The sequence below is a fragment of the Cariama cristata genome, unplaced genomic scaffold (genome assembly GCF_000690535.1).
Source record: "Cariama cristata isolate BGI_N322 unplaced genomic scaffold, ASM69053v1 scaffold7844, whole genome shotgun sequence".
NCBI lineage: Eukaryota > Metazoa > Chordata > Aves > Cariamiformes > Cariamidae > Cariama > Cariama cristata.
In genome coordinates, this window is record NW_009614648.1 from 102093 (window position 1) to 125053 (window position 22961).

At 36.9% G+C, this 22961-nt stretch overlaps 1 protein-coding gene across 1 annotated transcript in view; it reads right to left on the bottom strand.

Annotated features, from left to right (window-relative positions):
- The window catches only part of TOX3 (TOX high mobility group box family member 3), a 43538-nt gene extending 27920 nt beyond the window's left edge, over window positions 1–15618 (bottom strand). Inside the window, exons 1-4 of the mRNA XM_009699505.1 lie at window positions 15563–15618; window positions 6861–6975; window positions 5907–5972; window positions 1705–1959 (exon numbers count right to left, since the gene is read on the bottom strand). Coding sequence (XP_009697807.1) covers window positions 1705–1959; window positions 5907–5972; window positions 6861–6975; window positions 15563–15618 — 492 coding nt within the window. The remainder of the gene's footprint in view (window positions 1–1704; window positions 1960–5906; window positions 5973–6860; window positions 6976–15562) is intronic.
- Between the last annotated feature and the right edge of the window lie 7343 nt (window positions 15619–22961).

Here is a 22961-nt window from a genome sequence, read left to right on the forward strand (position 1 = left end):
GTCCCTCCCCATTCTGGAGGGCTCAGAAAGAGCCCAGGAATAGGTGAACATGCCCAACCTGCTCCAGCCTCTATGGTCAACAAGAGCACCGGACAGAACAAAGTCTTTTCATGGCCCTGTATTTCAGAGTATGGTCAAGGTAATACGTCCCTATTGCTTCTATTATGAGTTTAAAAAAATAATAAATTTTCCATTTATAAAGATTTAGTCCATGGAATATACAGAATACAGGGAAATACATGTTTTTTACTGCTGGCATACTACGTCTGGCTCCTTTCTGAGCTACTCTCAATACTACACTTTCAAAATATCCCCATGGATGTCAGATGGGGGTCCTATACTTGAAATACAGACAAGCAATTCCTTCTAAATGCTGTAGTTCACCCTGGACAACACAATGGTCTTCCAACTCTTGATGCCAGTGTCAACTGCATAACACATTTTGAAACTTTAGCAGCACTTAGGATGCACATGATACCAACGGATATGAGCTTCCAAGTCCATTCCAAAAATTAAAATTCCCTATTTATAAAGCCTGACTGCTTCTTCACAAAAGATCTGTTCACAGACAGTATAGCACTGCACCATACATTAACAACCATGTTTATCCTCCTGAATCCACCAATATTAAACCCTTAACCATTTGCCAACCACCTTAGAGAACTGAATAGTAGTCTATCACTGTTTGCTGTGGAACACTGACAACACGTGTCACCATTCATACAGAATACGCCTGCACACGATACAGAACATTGACAAATGCTTGGTCAGGCTACAATACCAAGAAATCATACAGATCTTCTGAGAGGTCACTTAAAACTGATAGATGAGTGTCATCACTTAAGGCTGCGGCAGCAGGCGCTCTCTGCTAACCCCTCCCTCACCCCGGGAGGAGAAGGGACAGAGAAAAGGGAGAGAGACTTTACAGATTGGAAATTAGAACTACTTTAATAAAACAATAATAATGGAAAATAGTATAACGATATTAATACTACTACTACTACTGCTAATGGAAGTAAAAGGAAAAGTATACAAAACCGATACTGAGTTTCCCGATGACGGTCGGGGATTGCAGGCCGCAGCCCGCAGCGTCTCGCACTGCTGCCGCAGCAGGGTGGGCACCCAGATGTCCTGGACCAGACTCCGCAGCCGACAGGAACCGGATTCAGGAATGCACGGATCGGCGGCAGAGGCAGGAGAATGAGCAGGGTCCCACAGGGATGCCGACCATGAAAGAAGAGAGCCCAGCCCTCGTGATCCCTGAGCTTTATACCGAGTATGACGTTGACGGGATGGAATACTGCATTGGTCAGTTTTTGGTCACCTGCCCCATCCACACTCTTCCGCAGATGTGAACCTTTTACATCTTTTTTGACTTGTTTAACAGAAGGCAGCCAGCAGTGACCTTGGTTCTCATAGGGATAAGTATAAACACGGGCCTTTCTGCATACCAATCCTACTGATAATGCAGTAGCAACTATAAACATCGAGCGTTATCAAGTCTGAAAAGCAGACACTGTCTAAAAAACATGTAGCTGTACTTTCAGAAAGTGCAGTTACTTAGAAGAAACTTAACTGAAAGAAAAACTCCTGAAAGGAGAAATAGTCCTGTTTTAGCCAAATCAGGACAATGACACAAATCTACATTACTATGCTTTGATAGATAACATTGGGCAATGGAAATACACAAAGAATCGGACCTACCATATGTAATGCATTGCTGTGGATGATGCCGTCTTGCTCCACAAGATTTCGGGATATTGTAATAGAGGGAAGATCCAAGCTCTGGGGGGGAAACTGAGGTGTAAATTCATTTGCTTGTGCAGGCAGCTGGTCACCAAGGCCCTGAAAGGGCAGAAGTATATCTGCCATGCCCAGTGCAGGGTCTGACTCAGGCGGGGGGGTAATGGGTGGGATTTCGAACTCCTCATCCCCAAGGCTCGGCGTATGGAACGTCTGCTAGAAAAGGACAGGACAAGGCAAACCACGTTAGGGCACAGTGCTCTCAGTAACCACCTCTGGACCTGTAGTCCAAATCTTGTTTTGTTCTCAAATGCAAACTCTATATGCAACAAAATTTTTAAGTTTCACATACCAAAGGGGTTTGTGGATCATTCTGATTAAAGATTTAAGTCTCATTATCATATGGTTTTAATGGAGTATCAGTATTAACAGTTTTTTAATGCGTACTTAATTAGCAACATCTGTCTTTGTTGTTAGTCTGAATATCAACTACATTGGATTTGGCTGTGTAACAAATTGCCACTTTATTGATATGTTAGTAAAATAGCACAAACAGCTTATATTACTCTCATGCTTCATAAAATACTGACAATTTTGTAGCACACACACAACATTAATTCAGCACTGACCATTTCAACATCTTTTTTCCTTTTTATCCACTAATAAACATGAAATATTATAATTCTGGTCTTTATTTCTTCTCTTTTCCATCCCAAAAGTACAATGCACTCTTTTAAACAAGAGTTGTAATTTGGAGGACAGCAACGTATAAAAGAGTGAGGCTGATTACAGCAGCCTCCAGTGCCTTCTGAAGCAAGGCAGCTTTGTTTGAACAGTAGGTTTGTTACGAACTAAACACCTGTTAAGATGCCTTGAGCAAAACATTTACCGCCAGTTATCTTCAGGGTTTGCACGTGTTTGTACGTGTGCATGTGTCTGTCAAAGATAATCTTTATTCACGTAGAGCCTGTATCTGGCTTCAACATTGCTGACTTTTATTTGGGAAATAAATGAGCTATGCTTATTCAAATTTCTTGCAAGTTAAATGAACTTTCATGTATTATTTCAGGTCCACTGCTACTTAATAATAGAAATTCAGTGCTTGAAATTAGGCCATTTTAAATGTACCCAAATCAGGACTGTCCTGATCAAATTGGGCAGTTGGCAATCCTAAAATAGGCACTCTTGTCTTGTTCCGGACATGCAAGGCTGCTCTGGGATTTGTTTGTTTGCATTAGTTCAGGATTTGAGTTGGGAGAGGGGGATGGTTTTATGTATTATTTACATTGTTTGAAAGAATGACTTAATGCCAGTTAATTTAAAAATGATAAGTTCAGTGAAAGATCTCATTAACTGCTGCAAATTGTCATCCTTCAAACTGTTAATGATGATATAAATTAATAACCGCTTGAGAGAAGATGGAAACTGAAACACAAGAAAAACCTTTGCTTGCATATAGAACCTGTCAGCTGTCATTATTGGTCTCACACCAGAAATGATGAGGTCCCAGACTGCTGCAGTCTGCAGTACAGTCAGAGTCTGCTGAGACCCTACTCATCTCGATAGAACTGCAAGACTATAACTTAATTCTGGATGTGAAAGCTGGGCCTGGATTAGGGAGACGTTTGACTTCCCTGCTGCTATATTACAAAAGGTGTGAATTTTTCTTCCCGTGGACCCCATAGTTCACAAACACAAAGGATGGATTGGCCAGGAGAAGTGGTTGGCTAATGAACATAACCCTATGGCTGCATTTGCAGTTATTTTGGCACTAATGTGGTCTAGTAACAGATGCAACTGTAATTTGTGACTCATTTGCTACCCCATTACTGCTTAATGAAATCTAACATATCACATTAACAATACGGATAAACACTCATTCTTGATATGTGGCATTTGGCTGTTTTCATTACCACTGTAATTAACACTTGAAATATTATTTCAATAAATATTTAAGGTGCTTTAAAATGGGTCGTAGTAAGCATGACATAGAGACAGAAAACATAAAGCAAATGTGTGGCTTCTAAGCCTGAGTGTGCTCTAGGATTACACTCTTAAGGCATTATTTACAGGAATAAAATGGGCTTCTAGCTCAGCAGTGCTCAGGCCCAAATTCATAGCAAGAAAGCTACATTCATGTTGATGTAAAAACACTATAATTAAATACATTGTAATGTAGTAATTGCAAAGTTAGGTTCACACTTTAATGCGAACACTAACACTTAATCATATTTTTATTCTGTGTTCAAGCAAAAGGGTTCAGTGAAATCAGTATTATTATAGTACGTTTGAATCTCTCTTTACTTGACGTATTTATGAGACAGTAGTAATTATAAGAACTGGATCTTTCTTCCCTATCTAACAGAATAACTTTAGGACAGCTGGATAAATATATAACACAGCTAGATAATAATACAATATTTTACTTAGAAAAGTAGCATTCATTGTAATACTTACAGCTTACTACAAATAGGAGAGTGAATTGATGAATACCTGTACATTTTTAAAACGTGAATTCTCACAATGTAACTTGTCCAAATATGTATGTCTTTTTTAAAAAATGTATAACGGACCTAAGATTGAGGGTAACATAGATGTAATCTAAGAAGAAAGCAGGCCCTTTAGTGAAGTAGTCTTAAATCCAAATCACTGGGCTATTCAGTCTGTAAAAACAGCCTGAATAGTATGCAATTTGGGATTGTAGGAAGGTGCTGTTATGACCAAAAGATGGTATAACATTTGTGGGATTTATCTTACCAATCACATTTTTTAAAGTTATTAACTTTTCAAATATTTATATTTTACACATTTAAAAAAAACACACTGTGTGCATGGTTAAATGCCATCTGTACTGAAATGTTCAAAACATTTGTTCCTTTTGATAAAAATGCAAATCTGGAGAACTGTTGTATCAACATATAACAGCCAATGTCTGACACGGTGAATTATCACAGCTGGAATTAAATTGTCTCTGAACAGCTGCTGGCAGCAGAGCTTTCATCAATGTTTGATTCAAATGTAGGAAAGAAATTCTACAGAAAGAAACATCATGTTGTCATTACAGATGGGGTTTGTGTTCATTATCACAAATAACACCGGAGCTAGTGCCAAACAATATTCCCTTATCTAAGCAGTCTTGCTGGGTAAAAAGAGATGGTGACCATTGTATAAATGATTCATAAAATACGACTCTTAATTCTAACCTTCATATTTATTGTTATACCTTTCTGCTTATTTTCTCTGAGATCACTTTTTTAAAAGTGCACAAGAATATCTGTGACTGAATCACCACTTACAACATGTAAAATCAAGGCTGCCCAGTTTTCTAACCTTTCCTTATGTTGGGAAGATCATTTATGGCATGCACCTTATATAAATACTTAGTTCTTGTTCTCTATATTGCTATGCACATTACTAGACAGTGCCTCTTGCACCTTCCATACTTCCCTTTGAAATATGAGCTGTTCATTTTTGGTGACGAGTAAAAGGTGTTTCTGTCTGGAGCTGGGATCAGCATTAGTATGTTGATAGTCTATTAACTAGACTAAGTTAATACTTAGACCAACTAAGCGGCACCACTGTAACAAATACACGGAGACTGTAGTTGCCATACCTTTCCCCTGTTTCCATTCTCAAAGGCAGTGATCAAATACATCAGCTCCACAACCCAGCCAGCCGCCACTAGCCTGGCCTCTGGGTTCATTTTTGATCTTGGTCAGAAGTTTCCTTCACACAGCATACACACTTTGGGCAACAAAGTTGGTTTTGGTTTTCTAACTTATATGAGTATTAAGAACCCAAGTTAAAATGTTTGTATCTATAACAGAAATTAGCACATTAGCTAGTAATGACTATTACTAAGCTTGCTTTCACAGTGTATACCTACTGTGCTTTCTATTTGTTTCCTTCTGTTTATCATTTTTTTTCATACATAAAGCAGATTTGTTTCTATTGACATGCTATGTAAGTAACAGCCTTATGGACAGCTAAATTGACTGGTAATGGAGAGCTGTCAGGTTATTTTCTTTCTCATTAAAGTCTTTATTTTGTGCTCCATAAAACACACAGAAATTCGGCACTTCACTCTTCACCCATTCAAAGTCTGTTAAATTATCACAGCAAATAGCAGAATATGAGCATAGATAAAAAAGAAAAACATCTACCTCATTTGCAGCAAGAAACGCATTATTTGCCTCTGCCATGTTCATGTAGTTGTTATTGTTTCCAAACTGAAAGAAAAAAAATATTTGCATTTTAATGTATGCCACAATAAACCTTTCTTTACCCCATCACTGGCATAGAAAAAGTTGAAAAAAACCCAACGAAAACAAAATAACAAACAAATAAGATGTAATTTTGCAGATGTTCTTTGAAGTCAGAACCAGGTTGGTTTCAACATTATTATTATTATTACATACTCTGCATCCCCAGGTCTGTATGTGAAAGATATCAAAAGTGTATGCCTCCAACTTTCTTTGTCCATGTAGCAATGTCACCCCACAGTCCTAGAGGTGACTTCAGAAACTAAGCGTCCATTAGCAAAAGGCTATTCTCCAGAAAAGACATTTTGACTCTACTACATCTTTCCTAACATGCATTGTAGTATTTCTGCTGATGATCCTGATCCAGAAGATTGCTGCAGCTGGAAGTAGCTGGTATATTAGTATTCCAAGTAGACTTGGTTTTAAAGAGATGAAGGTCAATAAGGGGAAGAATAAGAATCTACAGCGCCATTCTTTCCACAAAATTAAAAAGCCAAACAATCCCCCTTTGTCTATCCTTCATTCCAGTTGAGCTCCCACACCCCCAGTGAACATTAAAACCAAAAGATTTTGCAAATCAGAGAAACCATATCACACTGAGACCTTGGGATCTACCCAAGGTGGAGTGGGCCGAGTGCCCACTTGCTCCCACTGAGGTGCAACTCTTTTCACATGTGAGTGATCTGAAAGGATCCTCTCACATACCACAGAGTCATTTCCTGCAAATTCTCAAGTATCAACATTTGTTGAAGAAAAGTACTTTTTCTTCTACAGACTGAACACAGAAAAGGAAGAGATTATCAGCATTTGGTTAATTAGCACTTCGTGGGCATTATTCCCTTAAACGGCACTTACGAAAAGCGGGTAGTCTGGTAACTGTTTCTGCCTGTGCTCCTGGAGCAGGTAGGCGTCTAGAGTCTTTGCTTCAAGGAACAGACACCACGCATGCCAGGCAGCTACCACTAAAACACTAAATCACAGGCTTTCACATTTTCACATTTCTATTATCGGGCACAGTGCACAATGCAAAATAAGAGTATCAAATGAAAGAAAAGCCCCTGTGCTGTCCCTATAATGCCCTACCACATCACTGCTGCTGAAGCCACACTAAGCATTCTTCCCTTAACTCCAATTTTCAAGTTCTGTAAAGCAAATTTTTTCAGGAAGGCTTTATTTAAGCCTGCCAGATCTTAGTGAACCTGCCTCTCCCCCTGAAACCACAACAGCAACCACCACCAGCAGCAGCATGAGCTCTGCAACAAGTGCATGAGGATGGGTAACCACGCACCTGCACAGATTCTTCTTTCCAAGCAAGAAACTGTGTTGTGCTTTCAGATCAGCTGAACCTGTCCTGAAAGGAAAACCACCTTGCTCCAGTTCAATTTGCTACTGCAGTACTTGGTGCCTAACTGTTTCAGCAGGGAAGCCTTTCAGATCTCAGTTCTCTCTCCAGTTCCTCCAGCATCCCAGAGCAGCAGAGGGGCCAGAGTGATCCTTTCAAGAAAAGCTCTTTCCCCAAAAACTCAAAAATCCATTTCTGAAAATAAGATCAAAAGTTAAAAGGAACTAAAAAAAAAAGAACACAAAGAATTGGAGTCTCAGGACATCAACAAAGCCAGAAGACAATCATGGGGAGGAAAGAATATGAGATGAGATTCTTCACTCTGAAGTATGAAATTCCAGTTGTGTACTTAACACGCTGAATCTTTCAACTTATAACACATGTTAAGCAACAGAGGCCTTAATACAATATGCAGGCTGCCTCATAGCTATTAAAACTCTGTTATCCCTAGCTATGCAGATACTCAAGTAATGTCATCCATTTTTTAAAAGCCCAGATGTCACCCATTTTTGGAGATTAAAAAATTCAAATAAAATTGCACATTCAAATTACTGTTTTGGCACATAAGGATGTGTGCGTGTGGATTAGTTGCACAAAGACATAGTACTTCAGCTCAACAGTGAGATCGACAGGATAGATTTTTTTCTTGTCAGTTAGTGGCAAACTAAGAAGGATTTACATGGAAGATTCAAATGGCTCCAATAGAGCTGTTCTTTCTACAGTAATTAAAAAAAAAAAAAAGAAAATAAATCAGGTTCTCAAATTATGCCAAAGTGCAAAGGTACAATAGGCAAGTATAGCTCTAACATTGAATATCTAAGTGAACAAACCCTATCCTATTTTAATGGGCCTAGCATCCCAGGGACCCTAGTGCCTCAAAATGGAAATGTAGCTGATTTTTACCTTGAAGAGTAAAAATCTACATTGTTTTGATCTACAGGTATTCCTCACACCACAGCTACTGGTGTTCTGATTGCCAAGTGGTTTTCTTCCTCTTTGTTTTATTAAAGTAAAACAAAGGGGAAAGTGACAACATAATTTTCCATTTTATTAAGACTGTGGAAGCAAATGACGTAACAATGAATGTCAAAGCTAAAAGTTATAAGTACATACCCTTAGATTCATTCTGGTTTTGGGCTACGATATTTAAGACCCTGTTGTGTATGATTCAGGCACCGATGTCAGAACCTGGTATGTTTAGGTTTTTGTTAGTATGGATCATAAGTACTATTTAAATTTATTTTTTGTCTCTGAATTAGAAATCCATTGAAGGCACACAACAATTATCAGCGAGTATTTCTAAGATTAAACTTCCTTATTATCTAACGGTACCTATAACAACAAAAGAAAATAAAATGGTTATTATCTTAAGGACCTAAACAATTCAAAAAACAAATTAAGCTTAGAGTGAAATAAGAACTGGGTTAGAAATCCTCTTCTGAACAGTTAGTCTGCGAATGTAATTACTGAAGAAACTACAGCTAATCAGCTGTGAATTGTATCCATTAATTAGTATTTGCCCTGGAGAAATGAGAAAAATCAGTAACAATGTTAACACTGCAATGCACTGATGAGTACTGAAACACAGCGCCCTCAGCATTTAGTCAAGCAGGTGGCTCCAATGGTCCAAGTAATTTAAAAAGCTCTCACCTGAAGTGCAGAGCTGGAATTACAAAGCACTTCTAGCATATCTTTGTATCTATATAAGGCTATAATTAATGGCTTTTAATTTAGAAACACTTTGCAATCAGCTGGGAACAGTTATAAATCATTCCAAGTAGAACAAGGGGTTCCTGCCTATTTTAGTAAAATAATTTGGGAAAGGTGTTTTTGGTGAAATGACTCTTGTTGCAGTCAACATGTTTCTCCATTTACTTTCTATAGGATTCCTTGTTCAGACCCCTCATAAACATCTTAGAACATTTATATAATTGAGAGCACGCAAGATTCAGCAATTTGGACTGTCCAGGTATAGTCCTGTGGCGTCCCACTCGTTGGGTTTCCTCGAGACAGAAAGAAAGTGAGATGCAGCACCCAGTCCAGTTATCTTTTTGTTCTACGCTGGCATTGGGATGCTTTGCAAATTACTTAGCCATAGCAATTAGCAAGGTTTTGCATAAACTTTGGCATCTAAAGATCTCAGAGAACCCTCGCTCTGTAACTAGCAAAGAATAAAATATTTCCAGCTTCCTTTGGCAACACATGCCATTGCATTACAAACTACTATTCGTTTCCTTTGATTTCAGGTGTTCAACAAACCCCATCTTAAGTTTTGATAAATACATTAAGCATGGGCACTACAACTTACTGCCACAGCAAACCAATGGAAACCACACACATACGCTGATTCCATGCAATGGAGTGCAAACAAACAAAATCCCTTCTGAACTTCTTGTGAACCACAGCTTTCATTCTTCATGCAAATCACTGCATTAAAATTATGACAGTTCAGTCCTCCACTCTTTCATGTTGCAAGGGAACTTGAATCTTGGCCCTACTGAAATCTGTAAGAACCAACATGAAAACTGTAATGAGACTGGATGTTGGCTTACTAATACCTTGTATAAAGAATGTCAAGAAAACTGATTATTTCTGAAATAGCTTGTTGAGGCTCAGCTCTTAGTTTGAGTACCAAACCTGAAGCCCAACATCTAGCCTTATCCAGCTTTTCTAGGAAGGGTGTGTATTTGCAATGCTAAGGGAAAATTCATGCTTTCTACTCCTTCCCCAACACATGCCCTAATGAAGATCAAATCAACTCCTGCCCAGGATTGGGAATATAAAAACTGTATCACTGTCCCACTTCTACAGACTGCAGGTTTTCATAGACCAAACCTCCTAGGCCAGATGTTATGATATCTGTTTGCAAATCAAGGGATTAGCCACTTTGAATCAACACAGCAAATGCTACTTGAGTTTTCAAGCTACCCTTTGCCCTCACCAGACCTTAAAAACTGGGTAGTTATGAAAGCTGAGACTAATGAACGCTTGTTTTAAGAAAGAAGTCTGATATGATGAATGTCACAGAAAACCTTGGCAGTTCTGGATAAAAATCAGTGATTAAATGTCCACAGAGTCTGCATTCCTACTGAAAAAAAATATCTTGAGAAAACCTCAAAAGGTTAAATAGTGGCTACTGTCTGGGCTCTTCTTTTGCAACTGCAATGAGTCAAAAGCCACAGCAAGAAATAAAACAAGCATAAGAGAAGTTCACACCACTACACATAATATTAAAAAAAGGCATAAAAAGTAAAGCAAATAACTCATTTCGAAGGTGTTATGGACAGACAGAATAACATTTTGAACCTATAAAAGTTAATGGGAATTTTCCTACTAATTTTAATGGAGAAATTATTTTACTTACAACATTCAGTCATTAGTATTTATTACAACTTTCTACATTTCTGTCTTTAAATCAACTCAACTGTGGTACAACTCTAACCTGAAAAACATTAGAACTCACACCCACTATTCATTTCCTAAAAGGTGCAAATACAGAAATACATAAGTAACTTAAACCCAGACACAGAGGAGCCCAGACTTTTATTGAGCATTTCAATGGAACAAAAATGAATTTTAAAAATAGTAGTATTTTTATGCTCAACAGTAAAATTGGATTCATCAGGCAAATACATTAGATTTTCTAAATAATTCTTTTTACCATATTTCTGCTTAATTTAGTAGTGCAACCACAAGGAAGGAGAAACTATTGGAAAGGTTATTGTTCCAGCACAGAATACCACGAAAACCATGCAATGTGAATAAATGTCCTAAATGAAAAACTCAAACAAAATACATCCATAACAGGAATGAAACACATTTTATCATCTTTTCATGACTAATCTGGAGACTTACATTTTGCTTAAAAGGAATGATTGCAATTCTGTACTTAATTATTATTAACATTAACTTAATTATAATAACATAATTATTAATGTTTAGTCAAAATACACATTTAAATTTTCTCAGGTTAGTATCATGAGACAGAATTCTCACTGGCTTGATGGTGAACTACTGCCTGCAGAACTAGCTCTAAACTAGTTCTGTCACAGCACTACATATCCACGTGCATATGTATTTTAGATCACATCCAAACTCTGTCATTTCTGATGCCAATTTACTGCTTACGGAAAATGGCAGCCTGAACTGATCAAACATCCAGTATTTCTGCAATAAAATTAGAAGCTGTACTCTTAAAAATATGGCCATTAATAAAATAATTCTCTTATAGTGTGAGCATGCACATAATTTTTATATAGAATAATATCTACTTGCACAGATATATATTATGGCAAGGATCTCAGTTCTATCTTCATATTTGGCAAATTAATTCCTCTGAGGTTACGCTATCCTTATGAGTAAAAAGAAAGATAACGATCCCAAAAGATGTAATTACAGACCAAAACTAAATTACTTTGCAGGTCTAAGTACTGTATCTTAATAATTTCACCGGAGAACATCTTCACTGCATTTGGGCAGATTTGATTTTGCTGCCTGACCAATAATTACAGCTCTGGCAAATACAATGTCTGATAAGGACATCAATTAAGAATGAGCATTGTGTTATTTTAAAAAAAAAAAATTCATCATGTTCACAGTCTGTCTGATTGAATGAAATGCCAAATTAAATTAATGGAGATTGCTAAGTCTAGCTGGCTGGTGGGGAACCATGCAGAAAGTGGGACAGCATAGACAATAAACTGTCTGTAATTAAAAGATGAGAAGCTGGACTAATGCTACTTCAGCCTGATTACTCCAAACAAAACAATATACACTAAAATTACTCTGGCAACAGAAGTAGATGGAGTGGGAGGAGGGTTGGGAGAGGGGGCTTTTTCTTTTTTTCTTTTTTTTTTTTTTTAATAGTATCAACTACCGTCTATGAACAGCAGTGTCCTCACCAGATGTATTAAATTAATTAAAGGTATTTTTTTTTCCTCAACAGAAAACACAATTTATTTTCTCAATGAATGGAAAAATAACAGATGAGAATTCTCCAATCATTTCTGTTCTAGATGGATATCCAGCTAATCTCTGTAGAGGCTTTACTTTTAAGTATGATGTGTTCATAGCAGGAGCAGTATTCTTTTCTGGAAGAGGAAGTCCTTCATGACAGCTTCACTACTTCAGAAGCAGTAGGTGGTATTCATATTATTTTATAAAATACAAGTATTCTATTTTATTTTTGCTACTAAAAACAATGAGGCAGATTTTAGCAGCTGGTTCACGGATGCAATACCACTAAAGTTGTTAGGGATTTATATCGTTATAAGTGAATGCATCATCTTTTAAAACCCAAATTTTAAAACTTTGTAAATAAAGAAGTAATTTTATGTCCAAATGAATGCAAAATGGTATCCTTGATTTTGACGCTATACAGCTACTCGTAGAAATTTCTGTACTCCTCCGGGAGGATGCTAACATTTTGGAAGAAATAGCATGCACTGCCAGATGCAAGAAGTATTATTTACCATGGACAACATGCAGCTATCGGAGGTTAAGGATTGAGTCACTGAGTATAACAGAGATGGAGAGCTGGACCAGATGCACTCAAAAGGCTGTCCATTTGGGTCAGCCTTTGACCAAATGTCAGTAAGCAGATAATGTAACCCAGTTACATCAAAGATCAAACCGCTATGTGCGTGTGTGCACAAGGGTATGGCTACATGCACAGAGGCAATGCTTTTGTCAGCAAAACGTAGAATTTTTTGAAAAATTTCATGAAGTACTGGACCACTAGGTAACACGTATTATATATGCCAAGTTTATACTTGAGCCTTTCCATTCATATTCTTCCGGCAAATTTACAATCAGTGATTATTATAGGATAGTACAATAGAAATCAGCTTTTTGAGACAGGTTACGGTATTGGTCTTATTTTCAGTAGGTAATATCTTCTGGAAGCGGGTTCATTTCCTGCTACGTTCTTCCTATAAATTTTCTAGGAAAGATCTTCATGTACGTGTGAAAAACTACCCAGGAAGCCTTAGCCTTGGTGACTTCAGCCACCAGAACATACTACACAACAGTTATTTCTCCCCGTTTCTTCCACGTCAGTATTCTCTAACACACCACATCAGGATCCTGCAATAATCAGGAGGAAATGCAGGCCCCATTGAAAACAAAAGAAGTTCCTACAGAGGATTTCACATCAGAAAGCTTAATTTGCTTAAGAACACATTGCTGATGAGCAACTAGCCAACAACATAGAGGAGCACAAAATGTTAAAATAAATTTATCTAAGTACCCGGTTTTGCAGTCACATCTCCAATGCTGAATTTTAGGCAAATGAATAATCTCATTAGCGGTTCATTAATTACTGAATCTGTACATAAATGTGTACAACCATACATTTGACAGTTTTTTGATATTTAAAAATCCTAAAAGCCTTTAAATTCAGGGGACCATTTAGATTCCAATTTTTGAGTCTTAAACATCTGCCACATTGATTGTTATATATGTGTTTCGATACATGCGTCTACGCATGTATATATGTATATACGCACATTCTCTACGCTGCTTAGAGCCAAAAAAATCTCAGTGGGATAAAATACTTGAGCAAGATCCTAAAGAAAAATAGACATTTATATTTTATCCATATATCCTCAAATCTCCATCAGGCACACTTTTTCAGTACAGTGTGCAGTACAGATTTAAGTTTTAGGAAAGTGATTAGAATGCAAACATTTGAAGTTACTTTGAAAGCTTTCAACCAGCAAATAAAAACTTCAACAATAACAATAAAAAGCACTGACTTAATCTCCCTAATTCCAGCCAAACTCTTTAATATGAACTCCTTCAGTGAATTCCATGGCCAAAAGCAGTAACTGAATGGTATTTTGCAAAGTGTGATATTGTGCGAGTCTTACAAACAGTAATGAAAGGAATATTTAATAGTCTCATCTGAGACATTTTCAGATCTTTTAAGAAGGATACAGTCTAGAAAAGTTTTTATATGCAAGAAGTAACTTTGTATGAATATGCACAGTATTATCATTCTGCTGAGTGACAGTCAAGGCAACTCAATATATTCCAGATTTTTAATGCTACTTATTCCATATTTAAATACATAAATACTAAAAAGCAGTCCAAAGTGTGGTCCTGGTCCTAATTTTTATACAAGATTAAGGTGTTATAAAATTCATCTGAATCTTGAAAGTTCTCTCCAAGACAAACATACCAAATATTTTGCTGTCATATGTTCAAAGTGTTTCAGTTTACCTTTTTGGCTCTTTGTAGACAAGAATGGATTTTCCATTCTGCCCACATTGCCTTCAAAGGTAGTAAAATAGAGAATCTAACATGGATTCTGGATATATCTCTGCATCCATCTACATATACTAAGACTACTTTTCCTCTGTACAAGGCTAATACAAATATCAAACTTAGACCAACCACTAAGTTTCACGTAAAGATGACTCCATAAGATCTACAGATGTTACTACAAAGAATTCTGAAGTACATTCACTATCATCACACTCTGTTGATGCCTGAAGCTTAAAACACTAGAAGATACCAAATGTTAAGATAAACACTCAGTAACAAAGCCAAGGAAAGGCCACTGTAGTTTAAGTATTTGTTAAAAAATATATGAATATTTAAAGAACATGTTTTCTTTCTTTGCTTTCTAACCTAGAGATGTTTGCAGTGATGGACTAGGAAAATATTTTTGTGATCACTCTCATGAGTACATACTTGTTGCTAGAATAAACCAGATTAGACATAAATGTCATGGAAGGAATATATTACTAAAATGGCAAAAGAACTTATTTATATGGCTACATCTTTTGTTTATATATATTTTTCTACATCTTTGTAGCAATTTGGATTCCACATGAGAAAGATCTTCTCAAATACGCAGTTTCACAGCATCCATTCAATGTATGTATTTTACAAGTTACATTTCTCTGAACAGCTCAAATTATACATAAGATCTTATTTCTGATGACATCAGAGGACAGATGGCAGTTAAATTAGGCTTTTTTCCACAACTGCTGTAAAGAACTGAAGCAAGGGTAAAGCACAATTGCTCCCTTTCCACAACTCTGTGAGAGGGTGGAAATGTCCCTATTCTCCTTGACATTTACCAAATGGAAAAAGATCAAGAGCCTCTCAGAATGGCCTCAACACATGCACGTGGTACTGCAAAATAACTTGCAAGAAAGATCCAAACCAAATCTGTGGACTTGACTCTGGGGCTGCCCCTCCAACCTACCTTCCCATGCCCCTCTGGGTTGCGATAGGAGTACCCATGCCAACACCTGGTGCCATGATCGGAGGCCACTAGCTCATGCCCTGCTTGGGGACAGGAGTCCTCCAGCACTCGTGGGACCTAAAAGCCCGAGAGGTCCCAAGAGAGAGCAGCACTATGCCCCCTCCTGCCCTAATACACCAAGGTCAGCATTAAGGGCCCTTCTTCAACCCCCCCCTCAGCAGGGGTATAAGACAACTCTACACCTCTATTTGAGTATCCTTTAACCTGCAACAGTTTATTTTTAACTGCAGTTAGGGGTTATAGATCGGGGGTGGGGGGGGAATGCATAAATACCAGAACTGTTTCCACCATATGAACATTTCTGTTTCACCTTCCTCTTCCATGCATTAAGTTCATAAAACCAGGTGTTAATCACGTCTACCCCCCACTTATTTTATATAAACTGTCTACACATTGGATCTAAGCATTCCTTAACATAATGACAGCATTTTATTCTTAGTATCCCAAGAAACAGTTTTATATCACTATATTCAAGATTACTGTAACATTTTCTCACATGAATTTAAAGTGATGTGATTATACGGCAATTGGGCTGTAAGTAGCTTTTCTTAGAATCTTATATCAAATTTCACTCACTCTAGCGAAAATTGTAAATTCCATTCTAGACTGTGATTCAGCTCTACTACACTAGCAAATTATATCAAGTTTTAAATATAAAATTGATACAGAAAGGGTGAAGCAGATGTAGACATTTTATAAGAATCATAATAATGGAGGATCAGTCAAGAAACTTTCAGGCTAAAATCAGTACATGCATAAAATCTTAACTATCTCGACTCTCAGTCATGTTGATACCATGGGTTCCTGCGATTTTTTCTGAAATTAAATACTTTCCACTTTCGAAATACTAATCATAATCAAATAAAAAAATGGCATTTTTTTTTAAAGTCTGTATTAACTCTACTTCATTATAGATAAGGATGTACAAAGCAAGTCATCTATTGTGAAGACAGCCAGTAGGATGTAACTCCGCTCTTATTACACACATACCCCAATGAGAAACCGAGAAAAGCCACCCAGAAATACACCGACTCCAGCGGCAGTCAGTAATGGTTACCCTCAACCAAAGCTCTAAGCTGTAGCATGCAGTAAGCAATGCCCTTCTATATGGGAAGAATAGGAAAGTGCAGGTGAGGCTCAAGGATTTCATATGCTAAACTTGTAAGAATAGAGGTTGTACAAGAAAATAACTGACAGGCGTAAGATTTGAGAATTTTCCTCAAGTGAAGACCTTCTCCAATTTGGAAAAATTATGTGTTTCAATATAATATAGATTATAGATGCATTTTGGAAACAGGCACGTAACACATCACTTCTTCCTCTTTCTTTATCTTGCATCAACCTTAAACCTGGAGGATTTCTCCACTATTTTTCGTTGGGGCTGGATTACAAATCCCACAGCAGGGAGGCCTCTCGAGAGTCTTCAGCAACAACTAACTTTATTTAAACATGCAAGATTGAACTGGATGCAATGCTCTGCAGTAACAGTAGAGGAGAATTAAATTTAAGAGTGGAATAATCCCTCATGCTAGCTTGTATTCCTAATTTATGCCACTGAGACTAATCAGGCTTAATTTATCTATCTTTAGCTTCCCGCTGTTTCATTCCAACCTAAAGGCAATATTTTGGGCAGCAGAAACTTTATTTTGTAGGTGAGTAACCTACTTTAATTGCATTTTCATCCATTACTACAGTCTAGCATTTTCTTCACTTAATTGGGTCACTGCATTCCTTCTTGTAAATGGGCACAGAAATTACTTCTGATATTGATTGCAGCCCCTGAGGTTCTGCCGAGAGTTGAGGACACACAAAGGGTACACAGCAAATTCCATTTACGATGAGTGAAATGAATAAAGTTTCACTCAAAACCTTCACTCCCCGTAATAATAAAAAAGAATTAAAAAAAAAGAAAATCTTAATGTTAAAATATCAAAATCTTATATTAAGCAAATTAATGCCAGTTAAGAAAAATCAGGTTGCTCTGTTTATAATCTTGTTTCAAATGCAACCTGACCAATAGCCTCACCCACGCAGGACTGGAAATGTCTAGCACCATATGCAAGCAAGGCCTCTCAAGTCTTCAGGTGATCTTCAGCACTGATGTTTCAATATACTAATAACTAATTAGCGTTAGAATTAAGTGCATATTAAAAAGCACATCAGGCATCTCAGTAATGTAATTTCTCCTCATCATTTTCAGATGCCATAGAAAAAAACAATGTTTTTTAATATAAGACTAAAAATGGTAATAAAAGCTCTCTTGAATAGTCAAGTGCTACCCTTCACGTCTTGAAATAAGCAAGCCTGAGCTTTGATACATGAAAATTCTTGAGTTTCTTTTCTTGAAGTATAAAAGACACCAGATCCAGTGGCATTTCTGCTGCCAAGCTGCTCCACAGCTCAGAACTCATGCACTGAAAATATTCTCCTAATTAGTGGCCTGAGACAATCCAGTCTTATGCCGTTCACAACAAAGATGTGCAAGAAGTTGAATACCTCTTAGTTGAATTTAAAATAATAATCAGATTTAGCTTTAGTATGAATTCAAACAAGATGTATGAATTAGCTGTAATCTCTTAATGCACTTGCTTTTTCTGAACGTTCGGAAACTATGCCAAATATTCCTAGGAATATCTGTTAATTACAAGCCAGGTTAATAATTTGAGGTCAAATGGGAAAAGTCACAAGCTTACATTCACATAGCACTCTTACGTTTTCCGTATCAGCTGATAGCACAATGGTGACCTGAGCTCTACAGAAACATTTCTTCGGGTGTCTCTAAGACAGTATTTTTGATACAGAAACCATTCTGCTGGAAACAAATAATACTTTTACCATAACCATGTGCTTCTGGCAGATAGATGCCTGCTACAACTAGCTGCAAACTACTGGGAGTTTTCTCATTTTTATTTTATATCTCAAGCCTTATCATTCCATCCCACTTTTAGAACAGAAAATTTCCCAGAGATCAGAAATCTTTGTGTAGTAGAAGTGAGATCTGGACTCAGTGCACTCTCAGAAAATCCTATATATTCAGTGGGAGTTTTTTTCCAAATACCCAGGGCTAAAGCTGTCTCATTACTATATTATGTTTTGGATCGCATAACAACTTTAGCCAAGTTTTATGACACAGGCAGATTATATTTCTGTGATATCAAAGTTGCATAAGAGTTGAGAACTACTAATCTCACATCCAATTCTGGTGAGCAAGTGAAACAATGCAAAACCACGCAAGGGAGCAGGAAACATGAAAATTGCTTTTATGTTCACAGTAAGAATAAATCACAGGAAATCCACAAGGTCGGTTGATTCACTGTCTGCAAAACTGGGGACATTTTGCTCTACCATAAAATTTCTCACTCTACCTGAACTGGGAGACACTGCACACCATTAGTGTGAACGCAACGAAGGCGGCAGGAACAGTGGAATAGCGCGTGATGTTCTGGCAGCTCTTTTGCCACCAAAAGAGGAAAATACCAACCAAGGGTGGGGAAATAACTGACTGCTCACAGTAAAAACTAAACGGCATTATAAACCATGAAGTTAAACCATGGCATCAGGTATACGGTTGGACTTGATGATCTTTGAGGTCTCTTCCAACCATTATGATTCTATGATTTTCTCTTCATTTGTATAAGCAGCTAGAATAGTTTCTGATAATATTTTATTCTCCAGTGATTTTTAGACTTAAAAACCCCCAAATCCAAACCAAACCAATCCTCAAGATAATGGTTTTGCCTGTAAATGCTTGCCTGATCAGCCCTGGAATTATTACAACAGTTCTCCAGTGAAAGAGATTTCCTTTGCTAATCAAAACAAGGTTGCTCAATGGTATTTTCAACACTTGTTAAGAACAACATAAATACATATATATTTTAATGGGAGAACCGAGTTGTCAAATATGATATACATAGTCTGGTTTTGAGAGGAATAAAATTATATACAAGTGCTATAAAATTATGTACAAGTGCTGGGTACTAGGAGGCAGAGAAAGGGTGGAAGAAAGACCCATAAAAAGGCATAGTAAGACAATGATTATCAAAGCAGAATAATACAAATTAGCTTATCAGATAGATAAGGAAAAGATAAACTGAAAACTGGTAAGATAAAAGGGATGAAAATAAACTTTGAGGAAAGATTAACTCATAGCAAAGGAGAGGTATTCAAAATTAGAAGAAAAACGATTTAGAAGTTTGCGATATCTTGTAAAACATGATTTTGAGAGCATCTAGAAGCAATTCAAAGCATATGTATTTACACACACTTTCATATAAATGTTATTTCTTCATATTTTGAAAAAATCTTGTAACAGTGAATATGAAATTTAAATTAATCTCCTAATTCCAAACCACTAATAGTTCTAGAGAAAAATGTCTTTTTCCTTTGTCTTCCATACAATCTTACTGTTTTGCTTTCCTAACAGCATGGAACAGTTGTCCATGTCCAAGCTCATGTACATCCCCGGGCAACTCTTGGTAACATGCCATGATGATCCTTAACACATCCTTGTGCGGGACCTTCCTTACCACCACAGAAACCAACAATGATAGATTACAAGTGACACAGAAATCTCTTCCGGTGCTATAATCTCATCTTCATCCAACCATATATACAAACCACTGGTCATAAGAAACACATTCACTTATATAAAGATATATATACACACACACACACCCCAAAACCCCCACATCTCTCACAAAATCGAAATGCAAACAGTAATTTGTGTAAGAGTCAACTAGGAAAACTAGAAATCTGCAGTGGTACTTACCAGGGAGGAAAAACAGTGAAGGGTTATTTGCCAACATAAATCAGGCTGTACCATTTGGTTCAGATAGTGGTGGTGGTGATGTGCTATATTCCAGTAACTGCAATATCACCCGTAGCTAAACTAGCTACTATAAAAAAAATAACAGGGCTATCAATTTTCATGTCAACATATAAATATATCATCTTCTGAGATAAGAAAAAAGTTTCTGCCATGTTGTAATACTCAACCATGCATGTGTAAAAAGGGGATAAGGAGTGAGTGAAGGTGCACGTATTGATTGCACTCCTTACAGAGATCTATACACTAAATGCCTCATAAACAAAACACTAAATTGAAAGAATACCCAATCTCTGTAAATATGGCAAGTATCTATAAACTCTTCAGCATTCTCAAATGCAAATTCTCTTTCTACTGTGTTCAACTCCTCCAATGTTTTGCTCAGTAGACATAAATTTGGGAAAGTCGTGCCCCTTTCCAGTCTCTTCATCCCCTCAGAAGCACAACCCATGCTACTGCCTCAGTAACCTCTGTCTCCTTCAGAGACATAGAATGGTGTTCAGCTTGTGAATATCACAGCACTTCAACCTCATTAAATGGATTTTTTAATTATCAGAAGCTAAAAATGGCAATTTCACACACTGCCCTCACACCAGAAGTTCCTGGGTCATCTAAAGAGAGTCGTCAACATTTAGAATGATCATCAACAATGAAAGAGATTTACAGCATCTCCAGCTTCCATAAAACGGTTATATGCAGGATTCAATTTCAGCTATCACTAAAGGACATTCCAGGGACTCAAAGTCATGATGTCAGCACTGCTACCTGCAGCCACGTCATTAAGTGACCTCAAGTTCCAGAGAAGATCTCATTGTGCATGATGGTTCAAACCTCCACCAACTTGTTTATTTAGTTATTCCCTCTATAGTTCACCCTCTGCTTATGCTGATACAACCGTTTTTGAGGTCCCACTGCAAAAAATGAAACACTGAAGTCGTTAGGATATGGGGACGTAAATGCAATTAAAGTTTCTTTTTCATCTAGAGTGGGAATGAAGAGTGGAGGAAGGAACTCCTCAAGCTAGCTATAATGACAAACCTGGCACATCATGAAACCACACATTTATTTATCAGTGGAAACGGTCAAATGTCCAGTAATCATCTTGCTGGCTACAGGGGACTTTTTGGAAAAAGTCAGCTTTTACACAGAAGCTGAATTATTAGAAAACTGGCCTGGAAGGGACACGCTGGACATTTACAAATCTTATTTACTCACTGAAGTATGTCAGATATTCTGTACACATTTCACTCCTGACTAAGGACTAAAACGCACATGACCTACTGGAAGCAGTAATGATTAAGATTTATATAACCAGTAGATAAATTATGCTTTTCTGTCGTGCACTAGTGAGAGGCTTTTGGGATAGAAGCAGGATTAGTTCAAGACAAGGGAAATTATACATGTAAGAGTTCAAGCTTAAGAAAAGAGATCTGGCTTATATCAAGTTGACGCTTCAGATAAGAGATTGCATTATAACAGGTTATAGTTGAAAAATAATTTTGATTGGCATATCATTTATACTAACTACTGCTTGGAACCCACCCAGAACATGCAGCGTACTATAAACTGCTAGGAAATATATCTGTGTATTGTTCAATATTTACAATGTGCTTTATTTTGTAAATATAAAATCTGGCAGAAAAATGTATAGTATTAAAAATAGTTCTGCTTAAAAAGAATCCCGTTTTCCCTATAAAAAGAAGTATTTCACTAACAGCAGTTTATAATTTTGTTCAAAAATGTTCACAGTGAAGCTAAATAAACTTTCAATGGGAAAAATTTGATTGCTTTGTTCAGCTGCTCAAACAGATTTCTATCTCTACTTATTTGCATATTTCTGAATATTCCCTTTCAGGCCCGCACCATTTTTGTTAGCAAAATCAATTTTCTGTTGGACAAAAAGTGAGATTTGGTCTAATGATTTTAAGCTTTTAAATAAACATGAACCGAATGGTGTAAAGAGCTCTCCTTTTAAGAAAAGATCCTTGCTGTTTGGAAAGAAAAGAATTCTTTGCATTCACAGATATCAATTGACAGCAACAGATTTTAACATGAAGAGAGAAAAAAATATACAAGGGCAAAACAAAAAGAGCTGCAACCTAATTATGTAGCTACAACACAGACTGATGCTAAGTTTAATTTTTAAGGAACACTGTATACATACGTCCATATACAAAAGGTAAGAAACATTAAACTATGATATAAAAGATTTATTATTGATTTTCCAAAGCTCAAACAATACTCATGTTTATGAAATTGTTCCCTCTGCACCTGAGGAGAAGGATTATTCTAAAATCTAACAGTTCTGCAGAATCCTTAGCAAACACCAACCAAATGCAATTTTTTTCTAGGTTTGTTCAGCTCTTCTAATAGTTATTGTTTGCACAACTGTAACTAAGTACATTACCAACTAGTTGTTCAATCTATATAAATTTAAGAAACACACATTGCCAAGGAGTGACTCATATATCAGTCTATTATATGCTACAGAGCTGACTGTATTAAACAAATCAC